At 42.4% G+C, this 26,430-nt stretch overlaps 1 protein-coding gene across 1 annotated transcript in view; it reads left to right on the forward strand.

Annotated features, from left to right (window-relative positions):
- LOC137380838 (G patch domain-containing protein 8) overlaps positions 1–18,178 on the forward strand; it is a 132,428-nt gene extending 114,250 nt beyond the window's left edge. The window contains exons 4-5 of the mRNA XM_068053253.1: positions 11,955–12,085; positions 14,272–18,178. Coding sequence (XP_067909354.1) covers positions 11,955–12,085; positions 14,272–18,178 — 4,038 coding nt within the window. The remainder of the gene's footprint in view (positions 1–11,954; positions 12,086–14,271) is intronic.
- Positions 18,179–26,430: the final 8,252 nt, after the last annotated feature.

The following is a 26,430-nucleotide window of genomic DNA, read 5'->3' on the forward strand; positions in this document are numbered from 1 at the left end:
TGGCGCGAGCATTACTTACCACTTATCAGCACAAATCTGGATGATCTCAGGGTGTTGCTGCATGTTGACATGGACTGCCTTATTATCTGAGAAATTGTGAATGGAACTGAACATTCCCACTTCTGACCTTATGAAAGAGGACGGTCTTTGATGGAACAGCTGCAGCAAGGTGGACCTAGGACACTGCCCTGAGGAACTCCTGCAACTATATCCTGGGACTGATATGATTGGCCGTCAGCAACCACAACCGTCTTCCTTTGTGCTAGGCATGACACCAGTCAAATGAGAGTCTTCTAAGCACAGAAACAAGCCATTCGGCCCAACCAGAACATGCCGGCATTTATGCTCCACTCGAGCCTCCTCCTATCTTTCCTCACGGAAATCTATCATCGTATCCCTCGATTCCTTTCTCATATTGTCATGGAAGTGCTTTTTTAAACTAATGGGGGTCTGTGTGCCTTTAAGACTGAGAGCAGTTTTTAAGATTCTCTGGGAACAGTGTGTGAACTGCAAGCCTGTTTCGTAAGCAACAGCAAGAGAGACAGGTCACATGCCATATTGTATCAGTTTGACTGTGTGTAAAGACTGGCTAGAAGTGGTTTGAACTGGCAGAGCCGCGAAGCATGCTCTCTTGAAGGAAGGAAGGATTTGTTTCTCTCAGCAGAAAATCTACATTAGGCTACAGGCTGTGTTTCACCTAAAGAGGAAAAGACCCCTGGAAAGGAATATTTGCATTAATGGAGGTAGCAAATTCCTTTTTACTCCCATCTCTAAGAAGTCACTACCTCAGTAGTGACTTTCTGTTGCCTTTTGTGTTTCTGTGAGTTCTGGAAACTCAGTAAAATTTCTGCTTATAGACTGCTAATTCAAAAATTTTCTAATTCTATTGGTTTCAATTTTACTGTGGCTCCCTGATACTATACTTGGTCAAGAGCTGCCTGAATGTCAAGGGCAGTCACTCTCATCTCAAATCTATCGTCCATGTTTGGACCCAGGCCATAGTGTGGTATGGAGCCAAATGGTCCTGGCAGAACTCAAACTGATCATTGGTGAGCAGGATATTAGTGAGTAAGCGTTGTCGGTGAACCCTTCCATCACTTTTCTCATGGTTGAGAGTAGGCTGATGTTGCAGTAACTGGCCAGATTGAATTTGTCATGCTTTATGTGGGCATGACATACCTGGGCAATTTTCCACATTGCCGGATAGATATCAGTGTTGTAGTTGTACTGGAACCTCTTGAGTAGAGCTCAAATAATTCTGGAGCACAGGTCTTCAGCACTACAGTCTGGATGTTGTCAGGGCCCATAGCCTTTGTCATACCCAGGGTGCTCAGTCATTTTTTGATATAATGTGGAGTGAATTGAATTGATTGAAGACTACATAAGATTACATCAATATAGAGCACAGAAACAAGACATTCGGCCCAACCAGAACATGCCGGCATTTATGCTCCACTCGATCCTCCTCCTATCTTTCCTCACCGAAATCTATCATTGTATCCCTCGATTCCCTTCTCTCTCATATTGTCATGGAAGTGTTCTTTTTAAACTGACGGGGATCTGTGTGCCTTTAAGACTGAGAGCAGTTTTTAAGATTCTCTGGGAACTGTGTGTGAACTGCAAGCCTGTTTCCTAAGCAACAGCAAGAGAGAGAGGTCACATGCCATATTGTATCAGTTTGACTGTGTGTAAAGATACACCCTACTGAGTCAGCGGCGCTTGAGATGGCTTGGCCATGTGAGCCGCATGGAAGATGGCAGGATCCCCAAGGACACATTGTACAGCGAGCTCGCCACTGGTATCAAACCCACCGGCCGTCCATGTCTCCGCTTTAAAGACGTCTGCAAACACGACATGAAGTACTGTGACATTGATCACAAGTCGTGGGAGTCAGTTGCCAGCGATCGCCAGAGCTGGCGGGCAGCTATAAAGGCGGGGCTAAAGTGTGGCGAGTCGAAGAGACTTAGCAGTTGGCAGGAAAAAGGACAGAAGCGCAAGGGGAGAGCCAACTGCGAAACAGCCCTGACAACCAATTTTATCTGCAGCACTTGTGGAAGAGTCTGTCACTCTAGTATTGGCCTTAATAGCCACGCCAGGCGCTGCTCCACAAACCACTGACCACCTCCAGGCGCTTACCCATTGTCTCCCGAGACAAGGAGACCAAAGAAGAAGAAAGACTGGCTAGAAGTGGTTTGAACTGGCAGAGCAGCGAAGCATGCTCTCTTGAAGAAAGGAAGGATTTGTCTCTCTAAGCAGAAAATCTGCATTGGCCGACAGGCTGTGTTTCACTCAAAGAGGAAAAGACCCCATGAAAGGAATATTTGCATCATTGGAGGTAGCAAATTCCTTTTTACTCCCATTTCTAAGCAGTCTCTACCTCAGGACTGACTTTCTGTTGCCTTTTGTGTTTCTGTGAGTTCTGGAAACTCAGTAAATTTTCTGCTGATAGACTGGTAATTCAAAAATGTAAATATACCTGTTGTTATACTTCTTGTTGAAAGATCTGTGTGATAACTACTGCAGTCGAAGTACCATGAATACCTATCCATTACAGACTGTTCATCAAACGCACCTGGAGGCTTGGAATGGCATCTGACTGTTCGATTCTGGGACTCCTCACCAAACTGGGAATGTAACCCACCAAGACTTATAACCCAGTTTTTTTGTATTCCTAAGAAACAGCTCTAATTTAAAACATCATTTTTGAACCGGTTAACCATTGGTTTTTGAATGTATGTGTGTGTGCATGAGGGTTAGGAGGAATAAGAAGTTATAAGTCTTTTCAGACATAGATGTATCCCAGTATTGTTTAAGATTTAGTTTATTAATAAACAGTTAATTTGTTGTTGTTTAAAGGTACCTTGTTTGGTGTGTTTTATTCTAGGGGTTTAATTAAGTGTTTAATTTGGCTAATTTCCAGTAGGTGGGAAACCTTAATAATATGCTGTGACCTGTAGAGTATTGGGACTGAATTGACAGTACATTACTCCTGCCTCAGTCATAATAATATGCTTGTCTAGCTTCCCCTTAAATGCATTTGTACTACTTGCTTCAGCTAGTCCCTATGGTAGTGAGTTCCACATTCTCACCACTCTTTAGGTAAAGAAGTTTCATCTGAATTCCCTATTGGATTTCTTGGTGACTGTCTCACATTGATGGTTTCTAGTTATGCTGTGGCTCAGTTGGTAGCATTCTTGCCTCTGAGTCACAAAGGTACAGGTTCATCGTCCAATTTCAGGACTTAAACACAAAAAACACACTCCAGTTCAGTACTGAGGGAGTGCTGCACTGTTAGAGGTGCCATCTTTTGGATGAGATGTTAAACCAAGGACCTACTTGCCTGCACGGGTGGATGTAAAAGATCCCATGGCACTTTTTCAAAAAAGAGCAGGGTAGCTATCCCCAGTTCCTGACTAATATTTATCCCGCAATCAGCATCACAAAAACAGATTATCTGGTCATTATCACACTGCTGTTTGTGGGAGTTTTCTGTGTGCATATTGACTGCTGCGTTTCCTACATTACAACAATAACTACACTTCAAAAAGTACTTCATTGGCTGTAAAGCACTTTGAGACATCTAGTGGTCGTGAAAAGTGCTGTATGAATGCAAGTCTTTCCTTTTTCTTTTCTCTTCCCCACAAATGGAAGCATTCTCTATGTATCTACTCTATCAAAACCTTTCATAATTTTAAAGCCCTCTATTAGGTCACCCCTCAGCCTTCTTTACTCAACAGAAAAGAGACCCGGCCTGTTTGTCCTTTCCTGATATGTCTACCCATTCATTTCTGGTATTATTCTGTAAATCTTCTCTGCACCCTCTCAAGTACCTCTATATCTTTTTTATTATATGGCAATCAGAACTGCATGCAGTACTCTTAAGTGTGGTCTAACCAAGGTTCGATGCAGTTTTAGTATAACTTTCATACTTTTCAACTCTGTTCCTCTATAAATAAAGCCTAGTGCTTGGCTTGCTTTTTTATGGCCTTGCTAATCTGTGACACAACTTTTAATGATTGGTATATTTGTACCAATCCCTTTGTTCCTCTACCCCACCTAGACTTGCACCTTCCAAGGAATGTGACTTCCCTATTCTTCCTACCAAAATTCACAATCTCACATTTATCTGTGTTGAACTTCATTTGCCAATTATTTGCCCATTCTATAATTCGTTGCAGTCCTCCTCAGTATTGACTATCCCCCCCAGTATTGACTATCCCCCCAACTTGTGTCTTCCACAAATTTAGAAATTAGGTTTGTGATTCCAAAGTCCAAATCATCAACGCAATTTGGAAACAACAATGGTCCTAGCATAGCTAGGCTAACTGCCTACAATGGTTCTCCAATCATGTGCATTGGAACAATAATGTTGCAGTGGGGCTATGGGAGCTCCAAATGGCTACCACAAATGCTTTATATTGTAGACACAGCTGGACCAGCTGTAACAGGACTTCCAGTATTCCGAAATTTACAAATTGTCACAATACATGGATTCAGTAATGCATGGAAGATGGTACAAAATATCCAGGTTGAGTGTATCGGGTTGATGCATGCAAAGGACAACATAAAGGCAGAGTCTTGACATGAAGAGGTGATCTGATTGGGAGTCTCTCCTCGGGTTTCAGTTCTTTGCTCTAAGTACCCGGAGGCCAGAGGGATTGCCAGTGATTGGTGATGTTGCCAATCATTTTTCTAAGCTTTCGAAACAAAGGAAGATGAGCGCATCATTTGACCAGCAAGCAGGGCCAGAATTATCTCGATTACGAGTAGGGCAGAAGGCAAGAGTCCTCAATCGTGCATCTGGAACTTGGTATCCTGCAGAGATTGCGAGGATATGTGACCAGCCCAGATCGTACAAGGTCCAGACACCCAATGGTGCAATTCTTAGATGGAACCAAAGTCAACTCAAAGACCTATACAGCAACACTACATGTGACAACTCTGTGGCATTGCGGACATGTTCAAAGACAAAGTCTGAATGTTAATGTACCACGACTACAAGCACAGCTGAAGAACATGCTAACCAGAGTTCTGAGTTACCAGAGTCTCAAGAGTCATCAAGACAAGCTCTGCTCTGGGAAAAGGTTTATGATAACAATATCAGGATGAATCAGCAAACCTCCTCTATGCTTTAGAGAGTGTTCAACTTGCTTACCTGTAAATAATGTTTGTTTTAATCATGTATAGTTAATCTGAACCGCAAAATTTTTTATTGTACGTATGTTTTTATCTTTCGAAAAAAGAGGGATGTAATGGGACGACCTTAAGAGCGAATTACCTTAAGAAGCTGTAAGTGAAGAACATTGGAAGAAGTGATGTTGTATCATACATGACCAGAAAATTATGGGTGTGGCCTGGCAGAGTGAGATGTATTTAGATGTACTCATGCAGTAACTGTTTGTGTATAAATATATATATATATATATATAATGTTCAGGTTGTTATAATAAAAACCCACATTTCCTTTGCATATTACTTGTAGTCCTTTGAATCATTACAATAGTTCACATATCAAAGGAAAAAATAATATTACACTGGGACCCTCAGGTAGAGGCCAAGGCAGATCATCCAATCAGCACTTCTGGCTGAAAATGGTTGCAAATGCTTCAGCCTTGTCTTTTGCACCCACACGCGAGGCTCTGCCATCATTGAGGATGGGGATGTTCGTGGACACTCCCCCTCTTGTTAGTTGTTTAATTAGCCCTGTTAATCAAAACTGGATGTGCCAATAGTGCAGAACTTTGATCTGATTCATTGGTTGTGGGATCACTTAGCCATGTCCATAGCATGCTGCTTCTGCTGTTTAACAAGCACGCAGTCCTGTGTTTTAGCTTCACTTGGTTGATAACTCATTTTAGGTATGCCTGATGCTGTTTCTAGCATATTCTTCTACACTCCCTCATTGAACCAGGGTTGGTCCCCTGGCTTGATATTAATTGTAGAGTGAGGGATATGCTGGGTCATGTGGGGGTTACACATTGTGGTGAAATATAATTTTGATGCCGTTGATTTCCTACGGCACTGAGGATAGCAACTACCCAGAATATACTCTGGGTCGGGGACTTAAATGTGCATTACCAAGAGCAGCTCGGGAGCAACACTACTGACTGAGCTGGCTGTGTCCTAAAGGATATAAATACCAGACAGTACCTCATGGATGCCCAATTTTTGAGCTGCTCGATCTGTTCTAAATCTATCCCATTTAGCACAGTGGTAGTGCCACACAACATGATGGAGTGTGTCCTCAGTGTAAAGATGGGACTTCATTTCCACAGGTCACTCCTACCAGTACCGTCATGGACAGATGCATCTGCAACATATAGATTGGTGAGGACCAGGTCAAGTAGGTTTATCCCTCTTGTTGGTTCTCTCACCACATCTGGCAGGTATGTCCTTCAGGAGTCGGCCAGCTCAGTCAGTAATGGTGCTACCAAGCCACTCTTGGTGGTGGACATTGAAGTCCCCCCGCCCCCCCCCACCTCAACCCCCACCCAAGTTACCTTCTGTGCCCTTGCTACCCTCAGTACCAATTGGTGCTCAACATGGAAAATTATATTAATGGTGAGAACCCAGTTATTGCTGCTAGGTTCAGGTCCAGTCTTCCTCTGTCCCCCACTCTGTCCCCGACTGTGCACAGTCGGTGGACAGGTCAAGCCTCCCTGCACCCCATTTTGGTGTCTTAGTCCATTAGCATAGCCAGTTTTCTTCCTCTGCATAGGCCAACCTCCTAGCAAGGCCTTTCATCATGAAGCAGGCTTGGAAACAGGAGTGATAGTACATTTCAAAGAGACCTGCAGCTACTATCCTGGGTGCCTTTCTGCAACCTTCTAGATGCTGCTCTTCTAGCTGCCTGAAGACTCTAAAGCCAGAACATCTGGTTTGAGATAGAGAAAACACAGTCCTGGGATTCCTTTTTCAGCTTGCAGTTGAGTCTCAGACCCTCCAGTCTGAGGAGAGTACTTGCACAAACCTGCATTTGATGTCTGCTGTACATAATGTAACTTCAAAAAATTGATGCATGAAAGCCAGGAATGCGTATTATCCTGTCCTGGGCTCGTGTGTACTACATTAGGAAAAGCCCCAGAAATTCTGGATCATGGTAAAGTGGGCAGAGATTCTGCCTCAAAGATTTCTGCCATTCCTTTTTTTACTCACAGAAGGCAAAAATGAGGAAAGCCAGTCCCCTGGTGCAATTTGAATATCCTTTCCCACTGGGATAGAAGAGTAGAGAATATGTGTGCTGAAATTGTGCCTAAAAGCTTTCAAAACTAGCTGTCTAAAACTCTATTTGACTACTTCATTTATTTAGATAATTGATCATTATACAATTACTTTGGTACTGAGCAATGTATTAGAATGTGAATTCTGTAAAATTCAGTGAATTCGATGTCCAGGACAATTACTTTGCCCAATGTGCTTCGGTGACCAACCTTAATTGTATGCAGATTGGGATAATAGTGATATCATCCCTTCCCCTGTACCTGAACAATGCTCTGGACATGGATATCTAATATTCCTGTACTGTAGTTGGCCTCACTCATCACTTTTTTGTATGATAAAACATACTTGAATGGAAAAGTACCTTGTAAAACAAAGTCTGTTTAATTAGAGCAGCAACAAGTTTACTATAAATCGTGAGGTTTAATTTTACATAATAAGTTGTTTCAAATATTCAAATGCTACATAATGCTCTCAAAATTGCTGTTTAGATAATGGTTAATATTTCCAGCATCTGCAAAATCACATGGGGAGCACACAAGGCTTTGTTGTTTTAAGACCAAACCATCTTTGGAGCAAATTCGTTGTGGAACAGAAAGAGTTATTTAGTTTGGTATCACGTCACTGACTATTGTTGTTTGCTTTATTTTTGATTGTTTAATTATCATCAACTAATTAACTTGCCCAAGAATTATGAAGGTAGAAGTGAGAAAGGGTGTTTGGTGTTGCAAAGGATGCTTTTCTGTGGTTGGTGACCAGGTTTGGTTGAGGGAAGGACAGGATTGGCAGCTAAATGTTCCAGGATTTAGAAGCTTCAAGTGGGATAGAGGGGGATGTAAAAGGGGTGGGGGAGTTGCATTACTGGTTAAGGTGAATATCACAGCTGTACTGCGGGAGGACACCTCGGAGGGGTCATGCAGCGAGGCAATATGGGTGGAGCTCAGGAATAGGAAAGGTGCAGTCACGATGTTGGGGGTTTACTACAGGCCTCCCAACAGCCAGCGGGAGGTAGAGGAGCAGATATGTAGACAGATTTTGGAAAGATGTAAAGGTAACAAGGTTGTAGTGGTGGGTGATTTTAACTTCCCCTATATTGACTGGGACTCACTCAGTGCTAGGGGCTTGGATGAGGCAGAATTTGTAAGGAGCATCCAGGAGGGCTTCTTGAAACAATACGTAGATAGTCCAACTAGGGATGGGGCCATACTGGACCTGGTATTGGGGAATGAGCCCGGCCAGGTGGTCGAAGTTTCAGTAGGGGAGCATTTCGGGAACAGTGACCATAATTCCATAAGTTTTAAGGTACTTGTGGATAAGGATAAGAGTAGTCCTCGGGTGAAGGTGCTAAATTGGGGGAAGGCTAATTATAACAATATTAGGCAGGAACTGAAGAATTTAGATTGGGGGCGGCTATTTGAGGGTAAATCAACATCTGACATGTGGGAGTCTTTCAAACGTCAGTTGATTAGAATCCAGGACCAGCATGTTCCTGTGAGGAAGAAGGATAAGTTTGGCAAGCTTCGGGAACCTTGGATAACGAGGGATATTGTGAGCCTCGTCAAAAAGAAAAAGGAAGCATTCGTAAGGGCTGGAAGGCTAGGAACAGACGAATCCCTTGAGGAATATAAAGACAGTAGGAAGGAACATAAGCAAGGAGTCAGGAAGGCTGAAAGGGGTTATGAGAAGTCATTGGCAAACAGGATTATGGAAAATCCCAAGGCTTTTTATACGTATATAAAGAGCAAGAGGGTAACCAGGGAAAGGGTTGGCCCACTCAAGGACAGAGAAGGGAATCTATGTGTGGAGCCAGAGGAAATGGGTGAGGTACTAAATGAATACTTTGCATCAGTATTCACCAAGGAGAAGGACTTGGTGGACGATGAGCCTAGGGAAGGGAGTGTAGGTAGTCTCAGTCATCTCATTATCAAAAAGGAGGAGGTGTTGGGTGTCTTGCAAAGCATTAAGGTAGATAAGTCCCCAGGGCCTGATGGAATCTACCCCAGAATACTGAGGGAGGCAAGGGAAGAAATTGCTGGGGCCTTGACAGAAATCTTTGGATCCTCATTGGCTACAGGTGAGGTCCCAGAGGACTGGAGAATAGCCAATGTTGTTCCTCTGTTTAAGAAGGGTAGCAAGGATAATCCAGGAAATTATAGGCCGGTGAGCCTTATGTCAGTGGTAGGGAAATTATTAGAGAGGATTCTTCGGGACAGGATTTACTCCCATTTGGAAACAAATGGACTTATTAGCAAGAAGCAGCATGGTTTTGTGAAGGGGAGGTCGTGTCTCACTACTTTGATTGAGTTTTTTGAGGAAGTGACGAAGATGATTATTGAAGGTAGGGCAGTGGATGTTATCTATATGGACTTCAGTAAAGCCTTTGACAAGGTCCCTCATGGCAGACTGGTACAAAAGGTGAAGTCACACGGGATCAGAGGGGAGCTGGCAAGATGGATACAGAACTGGCTCAGTCATAGAAGACAGAGGGTAGCAGTGGAAGGGTGCTTTTCTGAATGGAGGGATGTGACTAGTGGTGTTCCGCAGGGATCAGTGCTGGGACCTTTGCTCTTTGTAGTATATATAAATGATTTGGAGGAAAATGTAGCTGGTCTGATTAGTACGTTTGCGGACGACACAAAGGTAGGTGGAGTTGCGGACAGTGATGAGGATTGTCAGAGGATACAGCAGGATATAGATCGGTTGGAGACTTGGGTGGAGAAATGGCAGATGGAGTTTAATCTGGACAAATGTGAGGTAATGCATTCTGGAAGGTCTAATGCAGGTGGGAAGTGTACAGTAAATGGCAGAACCCTTAGGAGTATTGACAGGCAGAGAGATCTGGGCGTACAGGTCCACAGGTCACTGAAAGTGGCAACGCAGGTGGATAAGGTAGTCAAGAAGGCATACGGCATGCTTGCCTTCATCGGTTGGGGCATAGAGTATAAAAATTGGCAAGTCATGCTGCAGCTGTACAGAACTTTAGTTAGGCCACACTTAGAATATTGCGTGCAATTCTGGTCGCCACACTACCAGAAGGACGTGGAGGCTTTGAGGTACAGATGAGGTTTACCAGGATGTTGCCTGGTCTGGAGGGCATTAGCTATGAGGAGAGGTTGGATAAACTCGGATTGTTTTCACTGGAACGACGGAGGTGGAGGGGCGACATGATAGAGGTTTACAAAGTTATAACCGGCATGGACAGAGTGGATAGTCAGAAGCTTTTTCCCAGGGTGGAAGAGTCAGTTACTAGGGGACATAGGTTTAAGGTGAGAGGGGCAAAATTTAGAGGGGATGTGCGAGGCAAGTTCTTTACACAGAGGGTGATGAGTGCCTGGAACTTGTTGCCGGGGGAGGTGGTGGAAGCAGGTACCAAAGAGACGTTTAAGAGGCATCTTGACAAATACATGAATAGGAAGGGAATAGAGGGATACGGACCCCGGAAGTGCAGAAGGTTTTAGTTTAGGCAGGCATCAAGATCGGCGCAGGCCTGGAGGGCCGAATGCCCTGTTACTGTGCTGTACTGTTCTTTGTTCTTTGTTTCATTGTCAGGGTTGTTTAAAGGGGAAACAGTACCATGCACATACCTTGGAAGAGATTATCACCATCAATTACCCAGTCCCAATTTTCCTGCATTCTCATGATTATCATTAATAAGCACAGAAAAATAGAACATTTTGTTGTCTACATGTATTGATTTAAAACCCTGGAAAGAAATATAATTTTGCTTGCCTTGTAATGCTTTCTATGTGTTCACTTGTTCTCTCACTGCTTTGTATTTTTACTTTGTTTTTGTTTTATGGTGTGACATCAAACAAAATACTACTCTGCACAAAAGTGCTTCTAATTTTTGGAGCGCAGATCACCAGAGTGAGTTCCCTTATCTTAGTATAGCTGTACTTCTTTATGTCTCCCATTTCCTTGACATCTGCATCATTAGTGTAAACGTGCTATGAGCAATTTGGTGTTCTGTTTTTAGTGCTGGTCCGTTTGCTTTGTTGGTTGTCATGTGGACTGTAAGTAGTGAAATGACATTTGCTCTCCACTGCCTGCTTTCTGCAGTGCCAGAAAAGCATTAAATTCTTTCCTTGACAAGTAGAAACTCTGTTTTCTTTTTTGCTTTCCCCACAAATATGTTTGCAGATGAACAACATACAGTGACAGCTGAAATGCAGCGCGTGACACTAAGGAAAACCTTGCAGAGAGTTCCTCGGCCATTTTTCAGATTTGACAGGTGAAACAAAGCCTACTGCACATGGTTGGGACAAAGGCCAGAGCTATACTGTTCCAGTTTTTTGCCTGCTGTATGCCTGCTGTATGTTTGGACACAAGGATTAGATCATTTGCTTCTTACTGTCTGTCATGTGGTACTAAATTCAAACATGATAGTAGTCTTTTGGGCCCCAAATATTATTTGTAGACCTTGGCTTTATCAATATTTTAGATGATTTGTTTTATCTTCTGTTGCAGTTTCAAAAGTGCAAGCTATAAAGAACGATTCGAGTTGATTTAATGAACTTTTGTGTATATCATCAAACCTCATATCGACTCCTTTTTATAATACTCTTTAATTAGTGAAAGGAGGCACACTTGGAAACCAGGAACAAATTATTTTTGCCCTTGCTGTTTGAAACTGCTCAGTACATTTGGTTGGCCTTAAGTGAACATTTATAAGCTAATTGTGCAGGATAGGGTAATTGACACCAATTAATCTTGCGCATTCTGCATTTCTGTAACAGAGACTGAAAGAACTAAAGCAAAGAGAATTTGCTCGAAATGTAGCTTCAAGATCAAGAAAAGATGAAAAGAAACAGGAAAAGGCACTGAAACGTCTTCATCAGCTTGCAGAGCTACGGAAACAGTCAGAATGGTCAGTACCCATCAATATCTGAATGGTAGATGTCTTCTGTCAATATTTAAACTCATTTTACACTCTCAATTACTAGATATACCTACTTTTCAAATTTCAGAATCACAGTACCATGAAATATATAAAGACCATTTTATAGTTTTAGCTACTCTATAATAAAAATAATATTGCAATATTTTTATTATTATGTTTTTCTATTGCAGCCCAGATATTGAGACAATAAGTAAACTGAGTTGCTCTCTTACATCTACCTTTCTAACATACAGCTGGTCTTCCTTTAAATTGATTACACAGTGGGGGCCTGCTGTTATGTGGATGCTCTTGTGCAGAGTAGTGAGGTCATGACTGCCAATGCTCTACCTACAGCCAGTAAATATGCCTCGCCAGCAACATCATGGCATCCTTATACAGAGAATAGCTACTGGCATATGTGATGACATCATACCATCCCTCCAGAGGGATTAGCATGATGGCATTTCCAGTAGATCATGTTTACTGATACCAAGCAGATTAGCATCAGCCAGAAAGGCCCAGTAAAAGAAAAAGATGAGTCTTACTGGCCACCAGTCTTAAAATACCTGCCAGGTTGACCTTAATGTAGTTGCCAGCTGTAGAAGATCCATACTGCAGGAGGCAGTGGCCGAAGACCAACAGAAATGGAACTTAAGAGCACTTTCTGGTGTTGCAATTGTGCAATGTCCATATTCTTCATTTGGAAAAAGAGCTAATACATGTTGTAAAGTTAAGATACATATTTAAAAGATATTGCATGGGGTTAATAGCCAGACATAACACTGGTTTGTTTGATTATTACTGCTAGTTCTGATATGGTACATTTACAGGGAATGGCACTGTTCTTATAATTTGTTGTAATAAAATCTAATGCACTTTTTTTTAAAATTGTGAAACCAAGGTGAAGGATGAAGTCAATAGTGCAGGACTTTGGAGATGGCGCTAAATACATGATTCACCAAAGTGTTCAAAGAGTTTGAGAGATGTATAAGATAGGCACCAGGATCACTAGTAGAATGGATATGCTGAAAATCATACTGGCAATTATGGATTAGACCAGGGCTTTCAATGTAAAGGATAAATTGAGAGTTAATATCAATTTCTGTAACATTATGAAGAACCAATATAAGGGCAATAGGGTGATAGTTATAGTAGAAAGTAATGAATATTGCATTGACTTTGAGCCAATACAGATTGTGCATTTAAATTTATATGTTCTGTCGTCTTACTGCCTTTTATGTTGATAAAAATGGTAATAGCACAATAATGTACAATCTTTTCATTACTTACATAAGATGCCGAAAAGCCACTAATTATACTATTGAATAGATTTTCAAAACAGTATGAGTGAAAAGTTTTATGATGTATTGTTCTAAATCTTACATCAGATATTTCTTGCTCATTTATCTAATTGACTGATGCCTAACTAATTGGTATTTCAGTTTTGTGAACATTTCTCTCTGTCCCTTTTCAATTGACATTCATCACATAGGAGTTTGTTGTGGAGATAGTCTTCTTTCACCTTTGACTCTTTTCTGCAGATATCAGGTAATGTACAGAATCCTCTAAAGTGAACAAAAATTAATGTACCCAATTTGCAGTCATTTTCACTTGTGAGTTGGTGAATCAATGGAATACTGCTAGACAGCAGCTTAATAATGCAACATAAACTTCTAATTGCAGGTGGGTTGTGAATAAAAATCCCCCACTGATGCAGGTAATTAGTTGAAACAACATTGTCATGCCAAGGTAAAGCATTGAGGGAATACTATAAATGAGCCTATGCGAAACTTGAAGCAATAAAAATTGCTGTTTCAGTCTGTGAAGGCTACAGCAGGTTTACCAGTCATATGTTTCTGTCACACTGGAATATTCTTCAGGTGCAGTCATAAACCACAAACAACTCTTTATGGTACAGTCGTCCAAAACAATATTTACTAACTGCAGCTATTAGATGAATTTTATTACACAATTTATAGAAATTGAAGTATATTTAACTAGAATAAGGATTATTTAGAAAATTTTCATAGCTACACAATACACAAAGATATTGAAATTATAAAAAAAATCTAGTTATCCAAATAACTGAATCAAATGAAATTAAGTTACATTTTGCACTTTATTCTCACTTGTTATAAGGTGACTTATCGCACAATTTGTTTGGTTTTACACAGTGCTCCAGGAAGTGGCCCTATGTTCAAACCTACAACCGTGGCCATTGACAATCGCTCAAAAAGAGCTGCTGCTGGATCCATTGCCAAAGGTAGAGATAGTGGAAGAAAGAGCAATACCAGGGCTTCATTCAAAAAAGAAGAGGCACTGAAAAAGAATCTGGAAAATAGCCTGCAATGTCCCCCATGTGGTAATCAGTGTGCTCATGATAAATCTACACCACAGATACAAGGCCAGCTAGGTTTAAAGCCTTTCAATCTGTTCACAAATAAAAGCAGCCCCTGCATCCCCACCCACAAGGGTAGTGTCTCATTTTCTTTCTCCAAAAAAGCTCCATTGAAGCTGGAATCATCAGCTTCAGTTTTCAATGACACCATTGAAGAAAAGCAATGTGGAGATGAACCACAGAATCACAAAGGGAAAGCAGCAGCTGAAGCAGAGATGTCAGAGAGACCTGCAGCGATAAATAGCACTGCATACACTGAAAATAATGAGCAAACCAAACAGTCTCAGATGGACAGTAGCATTGGGAGCAATCCTTTTGCGAGAGTTAAAAAGCTAAAGGCACTCATGTTGAAGGAAAATAAGGATGAAGCAGAAAACCAATATTATTGTTATACTCCTACACTTTGCAAAACCAAGACAAAGTTCCCTTTCTTATTTTTCATGAAATCATCTGAGAAGGCAGATACAGACAAAGTGACAGCTCATAATGACATAATTAAAGAGTCTCAGACTAATAGTTCTGACTTTAAATGTTCCACGATCTCAGAAATTGGCAATGGAAAGCACAAGGTCACAGATACCAAGAAAATGGCTGCACCACAATTGAATTCTCCTACTTGTCAGCAGGCAGCCGAACAAAAGGAAGGGGAAACATTGGATCAGGATGGTTGGAAGACAAAAGGTGAAGAACCATCGATGTTTAATGAAAAACAGACAGAGCCCATATTGCCAGCTAAAGAAAAGTTGGGCAGGGTGGAACCATCAAACAGGCCAAAGCAAATAACTGGACCCTTTCTTTCAGTGCTAAGTAGAGATGAATCAACTACACTTCAGTGGCCGTCTGAACTTTTACTCTTCACTCAGACTGAGCCATCTCTTTCATACAGTTGCAATCCATTGTACTTTGATTTTAAACTGTCAAGAAATAAAAACCGAGCGAATGGTATTACAGGGCTGGAACCTAATAAGGAGCATCAACAAAATACAGCTGTTGCTATCGAAGGAGATAACGGAACAGACGTAACTAAAGTGCAAAATAGAAGAAAAGAAAATGAGGAAGATCTGAACAAGAGAAAAACAGTACTATCACGCCAATCAAAGAAAAGGAAGAACCACCACAAGTCCAGCAAGAAGTCTAAGCAAAAATCAGAGCCTGGCCATGCAGATAATGTGAGCAAAAAAAAGAAAGGAAGAAAGTGCAAACATAATCTGGAAAAAGAGGATGAATATGTATGGAAAAAAGCAGACCCAGGATACCAGAGTACTGAAGAAAATTTGAAAGAAGAAAAGCATTCCAAGCTAACTCCAAAACGAGCTTTAAAGGGTGAGCATTCTAGCACTGGAGAGGAACTGGAACAAATCAGCAGCAGCATGATCAAGAAACAATCAGTTTCTCTTCTTGATTTAAGCAACAAAAAACAGAAGGTTTCACCTAATAATTCTTTAAGTAGTTTCAAAGAAACATATGAAGATCAAAGGGTGCACAAATACAAACATGACGGCCTAAATTTGAACAGCAATGACACTGATAGCACAGAGGAGTACCACAGAAAGTGTCGTAAATCATCTTCACATTGTAGCTATGAAGATGATTCAGAAAGTAATAGAAGTGCTTGTCGAAAATCCAGAAGCTATTCATCTTCACATGGTTCATCATTTAGGTCATCTTCTGATACCTCAAGTGACCGCAGTAGGTCTAGTCAGAGTAGCAGAAATTATTCTGATAGATCAAGTGATTACAGTCTCAGAAGTCGGTCTCGGCATTGTTCAAAAAGACATCGTAGGTCACATTATGATTACAAATGTCATTCCAGACTTAAAAAGAAAAGGCACAGCCATTCGTCAGTGTCATCATTATCTTCTGATGATGACCAGTACAATAGGAAAAGAAGTGGCAGTCGAGGCAGAATCCGAAGTAACACCCATACTCGGATTCACACATGCACAAAAGGCCGAATGCACAGCAGAAGCAGAAACTCCAGCAGTAGCCAACCTCACAGTAGAAGTAGATATAGGAGCAGGTCAAAGCATAGCTGGAATAGACAAGAAAGTCCCATTAGAGATTATGTAAGCAGTAGACATCCCAGTTTGAGAAGATTGTGCTCTAGATATAAGGAAGAGGGCGGGCAAGAAATATCTAGTGAGAGGCAGCCAAGTCACAGGAGCTCCAGGTCTTTCTCAAAAGACACAGTCTATCATAAAAAGTCATTGCATTGCTATCGTGACTATCATGAGGTAAAAAGAGACAAAGGAAAGCAACATGGAACAATAAAGAATGAAGATACAATGCGGAATTACAGCCCAATGTCACCTAGCGTACTCCAGAGGAATGTGAGCATTGGTTGTTCCATTCTTCCATTGAAGGAAATGATTCAAGATGAAAAAACATCCTTGCTAGCAGAGCACCTGTTAGAAAAAATGCAACGTAAAAAAATTGAAGAGGAAACAATGACCACGGAAGACCTAAGATCAGCTTCAAATTCACTGGGTCTAAAGCTAAAGGATCCTCCACCAGGTTATTGTGGCCCCAGGCTTCCTCCGTCCATGGATAATTTGACATTGTTGTCTTTAGTTGGAAAATTAGCTACAACAAAAAAGACAGGTGTGAAAAAAGATGATAATAGTAAAGGCGATAACAGTGACAAAGCAGATGAGGCTGAACACTCAGAATGGAATGAAAATGAAACTGCATCTGTTATTAACCAAGACAAGAGCCTTCTTCTGAAAGAAGTACACGTGGATAAAACAGACATAGGAAAAGGATCAAAGTGTAGTGTAATAGAAACTACTGAGGAGGAACAGATAGGCCTTACTATATACCAAGTACAGGCTGCTCAAGAAAATGTTATCCCAGTCCCTGAAGATACATCCAGTGTTGTTTCCTCTGCTGCAGCTATTTTTACTGATGGTTCAATGGCAGTCAAAGAGGAGAATTCCCCAACGATGCTTTATAATTCTAGTGATATAAATTCTGTTCCAATGGGAGAGGTTATGTTTGATTACAACACTAACTCAGAGAATGTTGATGAAATGGACCCTCCATTCATGGAGCGTACTAAATCAATCTCACCCCCTCTGGCTAGTCAACCTATAATTTTCACACCTGAAGAAATGGAAAAATATAGCAAATTACAGTTACAGGCACAGCAGCATATCCAGCAACAGCTCTTTGCCAAACAAGTCAAGACATTCCCATCATCATCAGCAGGGGTTACTTTCTCTCCAGTACCAGCATTTCAACCAGTTTCCCTTCAGCAACCTTCTACTGCTGCTGCTGCTTCTTCTGTTACCACTGTTCACCACACTCTCCTCCAGCATCATGCTGCGGCCACTCTTACAGCTGCTCTCCACCCTAATGCCCACCATCAAGCGATGGCACAGCTTCACCATATCACTCAGCCACATATCACACCCTTCTCTTTTTCTCCAATTGCTCAGGCAATTTTTCCGGCTCACCCTGCCGCCTTCCTAGCCGGCCACCCGCTGCACTTCATCCCTGCAGCTGCTATCCACCCAGCCCACCTGGCACTTCATCCACTGCCACACACTGCTCTCTGTCCAACTCTGTTTGCCCCTCACCCAGCCGCAGCAGCAGCTGCTGCTTCAGCTATCCACCTCCACCCTTTGCTCCATCCTCTGTTTCCAGGGCACGAACTGCAACATCGCTCTGCTCCAAACACCTGAAACAAAATACTAGGAAGTCAAATACAGTAAATAAAATGTTAAAAATATTTTTAAATACTTGGGTTTATTCATGTTCGTGATATGTATGCACTGGTTAGCCAAAAGGACATGCTATAAAAGACTTTGGGCTGGATTTTACGAGCCTTTTGGGGATGGGCTAGGAGGCAGCAAGGATGGCAAAATGGTGCGGGAAGGCATTGGGTGGTGTGCCCATCATCTTCTTGCTGCTATACCATTTTGCCAGCAGCAGGAAAGGTGGCAGACAGCCCACCCATCTGGAGACCAATTGAGCTACTTAAGGGGCCAATTAAGGGCCTCTTCCTGCCTCTGCTGGCATTTTACCAGCTCTTGGGGTCCCTCTGCCGCGTGTGGAGACAGTCCAGTGAAACCTGGTAGTCTACCAGCGGGCTCCATGGCAATGGTGCCACCGGCCCTCTGCGACCCTTTCCCCATCCCCTCGCCAGGCCCTGCCTGACTTGACCCGGTGCCACCAGACCCCACTTACCTGACTCTGAGGATGCAAAGCCATGGATGCACCCTCATCCTGCAGGTACAGCCCCAGCAGTGGCCACTGCTAGCGGTGGCGCTGCTGAGCTGCCGGCCCTCTGATTGGGACGGACCACCACTCTTAATAGGGACAGCAGCCCCGGCATCAGCTACTTAATTGGCTGCCGCTGACAAAATGCGGTCCCAGGTCCCACTGCCCACCGAAGTGGGATCGGCCAGCCTTCGGCCCCGGCAGCGGGACACCTGCCATCTATATAAAATTCTGGCCTTTGTTTCAACATTTTTGATTGGTCTTTCTGAGCTGAAGTACTCATGTGGATTCTTGTCAGACTTTAGCTTTTTTTCAGTGAAGTTCTTAGATAATGACACTCATTGCCCTGTGCACTATAATAGTTTTCCATGTCATAGATTCCATCTGCCTTAGTATTAACAATAATTATGTGAAAGTGTCATGGTATTTTCCAGATGGTCTCCTCAAATTTGCCATTAGGATAGAGCAATTTTTTGTTCGGACACTGGGGACATCGATCCCTTTTCATGATTTTAAATGCTTCAGATCTAATGTATTAAAGTATGGATTTATATCACACTTTCCATTTAACTGTTTTCCAGAAATCCTGTCTCTTAGTTAACTTGAATGTATTACATTTGTACTTTATGCTGTTAATAGCTCTTTAGACTTTTAGTTAACTTGAAAACGTAATCTTTAAAGCATTTGTATTTTGTGTATAAAAAAAAAGCAGAGTACAGTCTAAGTGGATAGAATTGCACTGAATACTGTACATCCAGTGCTGCTTTGTTAGATTTTTCCCTATAAAATGGGATTATAGTACTGTATAATGCAATAATATTTTTCCATAATAAATTTGGTTCTATCAACGAATGATATTGTACATAATGTGGTTCCTAATGTAAATAAAGTCAATGCAGTAAAGCATTACTTTAGAAGTAAAAATCTGTATTATACTTTCCCAAGCCAGGAATATTATCTTTTTATTTACTGTATTGTATATTTGTCTTGAAATTTGTTAAGGTTTACTTACAAATGTCTGTATGATACTCTGTGCTGAAGAATAATGATTGTTATATGGCAGGAGTTGGAAATAAATTGTGGCAAAACAAAAGTTGTTACGTTTTCAATAAATTGTGTAAGTGTAGTAACTTTAGTTTGTAATCTAAACATATATTTTATAGCGCACACTAAACTTTGACGGTCTTATTGTCAACTGATAGAGAGCTTCTGGGGTTTTAAAAGGCTGCCTAAGACCATAATACGCATTTCATAGACTAAAGTGTGGACACTAGTGACGCCATTTATTTTATAAAGAGACTGTTGAGTAAATCATCGGTTGTCAGAACCGTGGCAGACCTGATATTACAAGGAGGCATAAAGAGTATATTAGTACACTTTGTCAGCAGAATGTAATATTTAAGCTGCAGATGTAGGCATTCATTGATGTTCTCTTACAAAAGATTCAATCATATAGAACCAACAAACCCTGTTGAGTTTTGCCACCAATTATAGTCCCAATCACCAGTCAATCTCTCCTGTGATAAATACTTCAAGGCAACTTACAGCAAAAAGTCACTTAGCATGGAGAGAACCCCTGACAAATTGGTACCTGGGTGTACTTGCTTTAAGTAAAACATTACAGTACAATTACTAAAATGATTTTTTCTTTCCTCCAGCTTTCTCTGTTTACCTCTTGTCTCCTGAAGATCCAGATTCACAATGGTCTAATGATAGCAACAGCAGCTCATTAAAGTAACCATTCTTTATATAAAGGTGGATAATATTAGCAGGCTGCTTAGTGCTGAAAGCCAAACTCTGTCCTGTTGAAGGGTATAAAAGATAAAGTTGGGTAGGAAATCTGTGACCTTTGGCCCAGTGTCACTAAGAACATTGGGGCATATTTGGCTGGTGGGTTAGTTAAGTATGACTTGTCATGCAGGCCCCCACCTGCCAAGAATGAGGCACATTCATTTCGCCACATGGACATTAAATTTCAAATTGTTGCTGGGAGGAAGAGAAGGCCTGTGGCAAGGGGTTGCCAGGCCTCTGGCTGGAAAGACATTTTTGCATATTAACAGACAGTGCTTGTAAACAAAGGAGCTATTCCCTGCTCCAATTCAATCCACAAACAGACGTGGTCAGACCAGTTAGTCACATGACTAACTGGCTGTTGTAGAGTTTTGAACTGAGAGCCTGCAGAAAGCTTTTTGTTCCCGGATTGAAATGATCTCTCCTGGCTGGCACACCACAGCCTCTCCTGTCTGTTCCCATCTCTTTCTCACAAAACTCCAAAAACCAACTGAAGACACATGAATACCAAGAGAGAAAAGTCTCATACAGGGAACAAGGTTTAAGAAGAATACTGGGCCCCAACGAAAAGCAAGAATCTACCTACAATCAAGGACACTACAGTAGGTTCGAAGACCCAAAACAAAAACTCTTCAGATGTTGCCTCAATCTTTTACACTTTATTTCTTCTGCTCTTTTCTGTCTCTATTTGCATGTATGTATCACGTATGCATGCTAGCATGGGTGTGTCATGTATCCATAGGCGTCAACCAAAATAGAGTTTAAGTTTAATAAATTTCAATCTTTATAATTGGAAAGCAGTAAACAAGGATTCACCAAGGGGGAGCTAAAAACACAGTGTCTTAAAAAATACCCTGTTATAGTAAGACCAGGTGAAGGCTGAAAGGGAAACCTAGACCTCTTTCTCACCTGGTCATAACACTGTTGATATATTCTTGTTAGCCATTGTCCCTTGGAGCATTCTGGATTGCTTTAGGGAGTTAAAGTGGAATTTCCCACGTTTTCCTGAAATTGGCCTCAGGTCTTTTTCTCTGCTTTTTTTTGCCTCCTCCATAAGTTAGAATTATTGCCAACTAGGTAGAGTGTGCACAAGGTTTCATCATTGGATTATTATCTGAAAAGAAAGAATGTGCAGGGCTACGGGGAAATGGCTGGCTAGTGGCACTAGATGAACTGCTGTTCCAGACAGCTGGCACAGATACGATGGACCAAATGGCCTCCTTCTGTGCTGTTACAATTATGTGATTGTGTTCTTATCCATTATTCAGCAGAATGCTGAGTATGATCTGGCTCTTTTTCCACGACATATTGGGGCTGCTTTCTGGTTCTGATTTGTCTTGTTACTTTAAACTCTGGAGTGCAGACACATGCAGTTGTAACAATGCAGAATCAGGTCTTTAATGAGTCACCATACTACATGATTCCAGTTTGTGCTCAGGTCTTTAGAGGCATTACGGCACAGAAGAAGGTAATTCAGCCCATCAAGTCCATGCTGGCTCTCTTTAGAGCAATCCAATCAGTCCCATGGCCCCATTATATCTGCTCAGCCCTTCACTTTTATTTCCCTCAAGTGGCCATCAATTTCCTTTTGAAATCATTGATTGTCTCCACTTCCACCATCTTCATAGGCAGTGACTTCCAGGTCATTACCACTTGTGCGTATAAATTTCTTCCTCACACGTGCAACCCCCCCCCACCCCCCCCCCCCCCCCCCCCCCCCCACCACCTTGCGCCCTCCTCATATCTCTTGCCCAAAACCTTCAATCTGTGTCCCCTAGTGTTTGTACCATCAGCTAATGGGAACAGCTTTGTTTTGTCTACCTTATCTAAACCTATCATAATCTTGTACACCTCTACCAAATCTCCCCTCAATCTCCTTTGCTCCAAGGAAAACAACCCCAGCTTCTCCAACCTAAACTTGTAGCTAAAACCCATCATCCCTGGAACCATTCTGGTAAATCTCCACTGCACCCTCTCAAGGACTCTCACATCTTTCCTAAAGTGTGGTGATCAGAACTGGATCAGATCTAACCTAACCAGAACTTTATAAAGGTTCAGCATAACTTCAATACTTTTATATCAAATACCACTCTTTATGAAGTCCAGGATCCCATATGCTTTGTTAACTACTCTGAATATGTCCTGACACCGTCAAAAATCTATGCACATGAACCCTCACATCACTCTGTCCCTGCACACTCTTCAGAACTGTACCATTTAGTCTATATAGTCTCTCCCTATCCCTTTTGCCGAAATGCATCACCTCACACTTTTCTGTGTTAAATTCTATCTGCCACTTGTCTGCCCATTCTGCTAGCCTTTCTATGTCCTGTTGCAGTTGATTGGTAGCATCTTCACTGTCTGCTAAACCTCCAAGTTTGGTATCATTCGCAATTTTTGAAATTTTACTTACTTTTCCAATATCCAAGTCATTTCTTTATATCAAAAAAGCAGTGATCCTAGTGCTGAACCTTGGGGCAGACCACTGTCTACCATTCTCAATTCTGAAAAACAACCATTTAGCACTACTCACTGTTTTCTGTCCTTAAGCCAATTTTTTATCCAAGCTGACTGACCTTCCTATTCCATGAACCTCAATTTTGTGAACCAGCCTTTTATGTGGTACTATGTCAAAGGCTTTCTTAAAATCTATTTAGACAGCATCCATTGCTTTCCCCTCATCAACTTTCTTTTTAATTCATCAAAAATTCAATTAGATTAGGCAAGCATTATCTGCCTTTTACAAATCCGTGCTGGCTCTCCTTAATTAACTCAATGCTCTCCGAGTGCCTGTTGATTTTTTTACCCTGATTATTGTCTCTAAAATCTTACCACTGATTTTAAACTGACTGGCCTGTAGTTACTAGGAATGTCCTTGCGCCCTTTCTTGAATAAGGGTGTCACATTTGCCACTTTCTAATCATCTGGCACCGACCCCATATCTGGGGAAGATTGGAAGATTATGGCAAGCCCTTCCGCTATCTCCGTCCCCACTTCCTTTAGCAACCTGGGATGCAAGCCATCTGGACCAGGTGACCTATCCACTCTAAACATAGCCAGCCTTTCCAGCACATCCTGCCTATCAATTTCTACCCTATCCATGAACTCTAGTATCTCTGATGCTACCGATATTTTGTCAGCATCCTCTTCCTTAGTAAAAACCAATACAAAGTACTCATTAAGTATTCTAGCCTTGTCCTGCACCTCTAAGCATATATCAACAACAACAACTTATATTTATATAGCACCTTCAATGTAATAAAACACTGCAAGGTGCTTCACAGGAGCATGATAAAAAAAAGTATGAGACTGAGCCACAAAAGGAGATATTAGGTCCGATGACCAAAAGCTTGGTCAAAGATCTAGGTTTTAAGGAGTATCTTAAATGAGGCAAGTAAGGTAGGAAGGCAGAGAGGCATAGTGAAGGGTATACCAGTGCTTGGGGCCCAGGCAACTGAAGGTGAGGCCACCAATAGTGGAACAATTAAAATCAGGGATGCACAGGAGGCCAGAATTCGAGGAGAGTAGATAGCTTTGAGGGTTGTGGGGCTGGAGGAGATTATAGAGATAGGGACGGGTGAAGCCATTGAGGGATTTGAAAGCAAGGATGAGAATTTTAAAATCAGGCAGTGTTGACCAGGTCAGCGAGCACAGGGGTGATAGGGGAACTGGATTTGGCGCGTGTTAAGACACAGCAGCAGAGTTTTGGATGACCTCAAGTTTATGGAGACTCAAATGCGGGGGACCAGCCAGGAGTGCATTGGAATAGTCAAGTCTAGAGGTAACAAGGGCTGATAGAGGGCTTCAGCAGCAGATGAGCTGAGACAGTGGCAAAGTCGGCCGATGTTAGCAAGGTGGAAACAGGCAGTCTTAGTGATGGCACAAATGTGAGGTGGAAAGTGCATCTTGGAGTCAAACATGATACCAAGGTTGTGAACAGACTGGCTTAATCTCAGACTGTTGTCAGGGAGAGGGATGGAGTCAGTAGCTAGGGAACGGAGTTTGGGGTAGGGAGCAAAAACAATGGCTTCAGTCTTCCCAATAATTAATTGCCCCAATAGGTCCTTACTGCCTCTTAGTACCCGCGTACTATTTACATGTAAATACAAGATTTTTGGGTTCCCTTTTATGATAACAGCCATTCTATTATCACATTCTCTCTGTGTCAGTCTTATTTTCCTCTTCACTTCCCCTCTCAACCTATGGCATTTGGCCTGTTTCTCATTTGAAGAATTCACCTGACAGACATCATATATCCTCTTTTTGTTTCATCATATTTTCTATCTCCCTCGTCATCCACTGAGCCCTGGCTTTGGTTCCCTTACCGTTTGTCCTTGTTGGAATGTAACTATCTTGTACCTGAAACATCTTCTCAAAGATCACCTATTGTCCTGTTACAGATTTTGCTGTCAATTTTTAGTTCATTTTACCCTAGCTAGATTCCCCCCTCAGCCCAATGAGGTTTGTCTTCTTCCAAATTCGAAGTTCTACTATAGATTGTTCAGGCTGGATTTTAAGGATCCCTCAATGTCAAGATCCATGGCGGGGGGGGGGGGGGGGGGGGGGGGGCTGAAGATGGCCCTGGATGAGGCCAACCACGGACTTCGACGCCAACAGGGTAAGGGCTGATCCTACCGGTGGAGGCGAGGTACTGTGGTGGCCTCCCTACCGCTGGGCGACGGGACCATAATTTGAATATTTAAATCAATTAAAATAATTAATTTAAATAAACTTGTCACCTCCTGATGTCTCGTTGTGATCTTCAACCCGGCGGCTAGCACTCCCGTGCCTTCGGATCTCCACCTGGGGAAACGAGGCGCAACCCTGGTGGGGCGGGGAAGGAGGTAAGTTTCTCAGTGTGGAGTGGGGGGGGATGGGATCAAATTAACAACATGGGTGAAGGGGGTGGTGGGATGTGTTGTAGTTTAAAGTTTGTGGGGTGGGGGGAAGGTCAGATGGTAACGGTAAGTGTTTTGGGGGGGGAAGGGCAAATTAATTTAATTGTTATTGGGTGGGTGGGAGAGGGGCAAATGAGGTGCATTTATTTAATTTAATTAAATATTTCTTTAAATATTTAAATATGCCGGTAGGGCTGACAGCCCTTTAAAAATGGTGTCACACCTGCGCACAGGCAGCTGACACCTTTGCTGGGGATGGACAGCCTGCCCCCTCCACGTGATCTGGGGGTGTGCGGCCCAACCTGGCTATTTAAATGAGCCACCGTGCTTGGAATCCCAAAATCGGCGGCGGGCTTATAAAATTCAACTCTTTCTTACTCTTAGAGTCATAGGGCTGCATGTTAAGAGTCCGCTACCAAAATAGGCGGCGGGCGTAAAAAAATGCAAGCCCGCACACACGGGGTCCACATCATGGAGCAGCCGTGATGCCAAACGTGGCGGCTCGTTATCAAGGCCACGGTGCCCACGCCCCACAATGATGTGGAAGGGGCAGGCGAGCCATCGCCAGCAACGGCGTCCGCCACCAATCCGCAGGCGCCGGCGCCATTTTTAAAGGGCTTACATCTCAATGTGCCTTTAAAATTTAAAGGTACCTTGGATGTTAAGTGTTTAAAAATGAATGAAATAAGTTTTCCATGCCCTCTAGCACCCCCCCAATAATGGCATAACACAACATTTCTGCCTTTTTGCCCCCTGGAATACCTGCCTTGAAAATTTGACCTGTTCCCCACCCCTCAACAAAGTTCGGAAACTGCGGCCGGGATTTTGCCCTAGGCGGACGGGAGCCGGCCACCGTCTAAAAAATCAGTGGCGAACCCGCTTCTGCCTCGCCTGGGAATCTGACCCATATTTTAAGTAGCCACTTAAGGACCTTGATTGGCCTGAGGCAGGCGGGCCATTTGTCACCGCTGCCGCCTTGCGTAAAGTGTTGGCGGAGGCGGGAGCAGGTCGGGACGGTCTCCCGG

This window comes from Heterodontus francisci, chromosome 2, assembly GCF_036365525.1.
Source record: "Heterodontus francisci isolate sHetFra1 chromosome 2, sHetFra1.hap1, whole genome shotgun sequence".
NCBI classification, from domain to species: Eukaryota; Metazoa; Chordata; class Chondrichthyes; order Heterodontiformes; family Heterodontidae; genus Heterodontus; species Heterodontus francisci.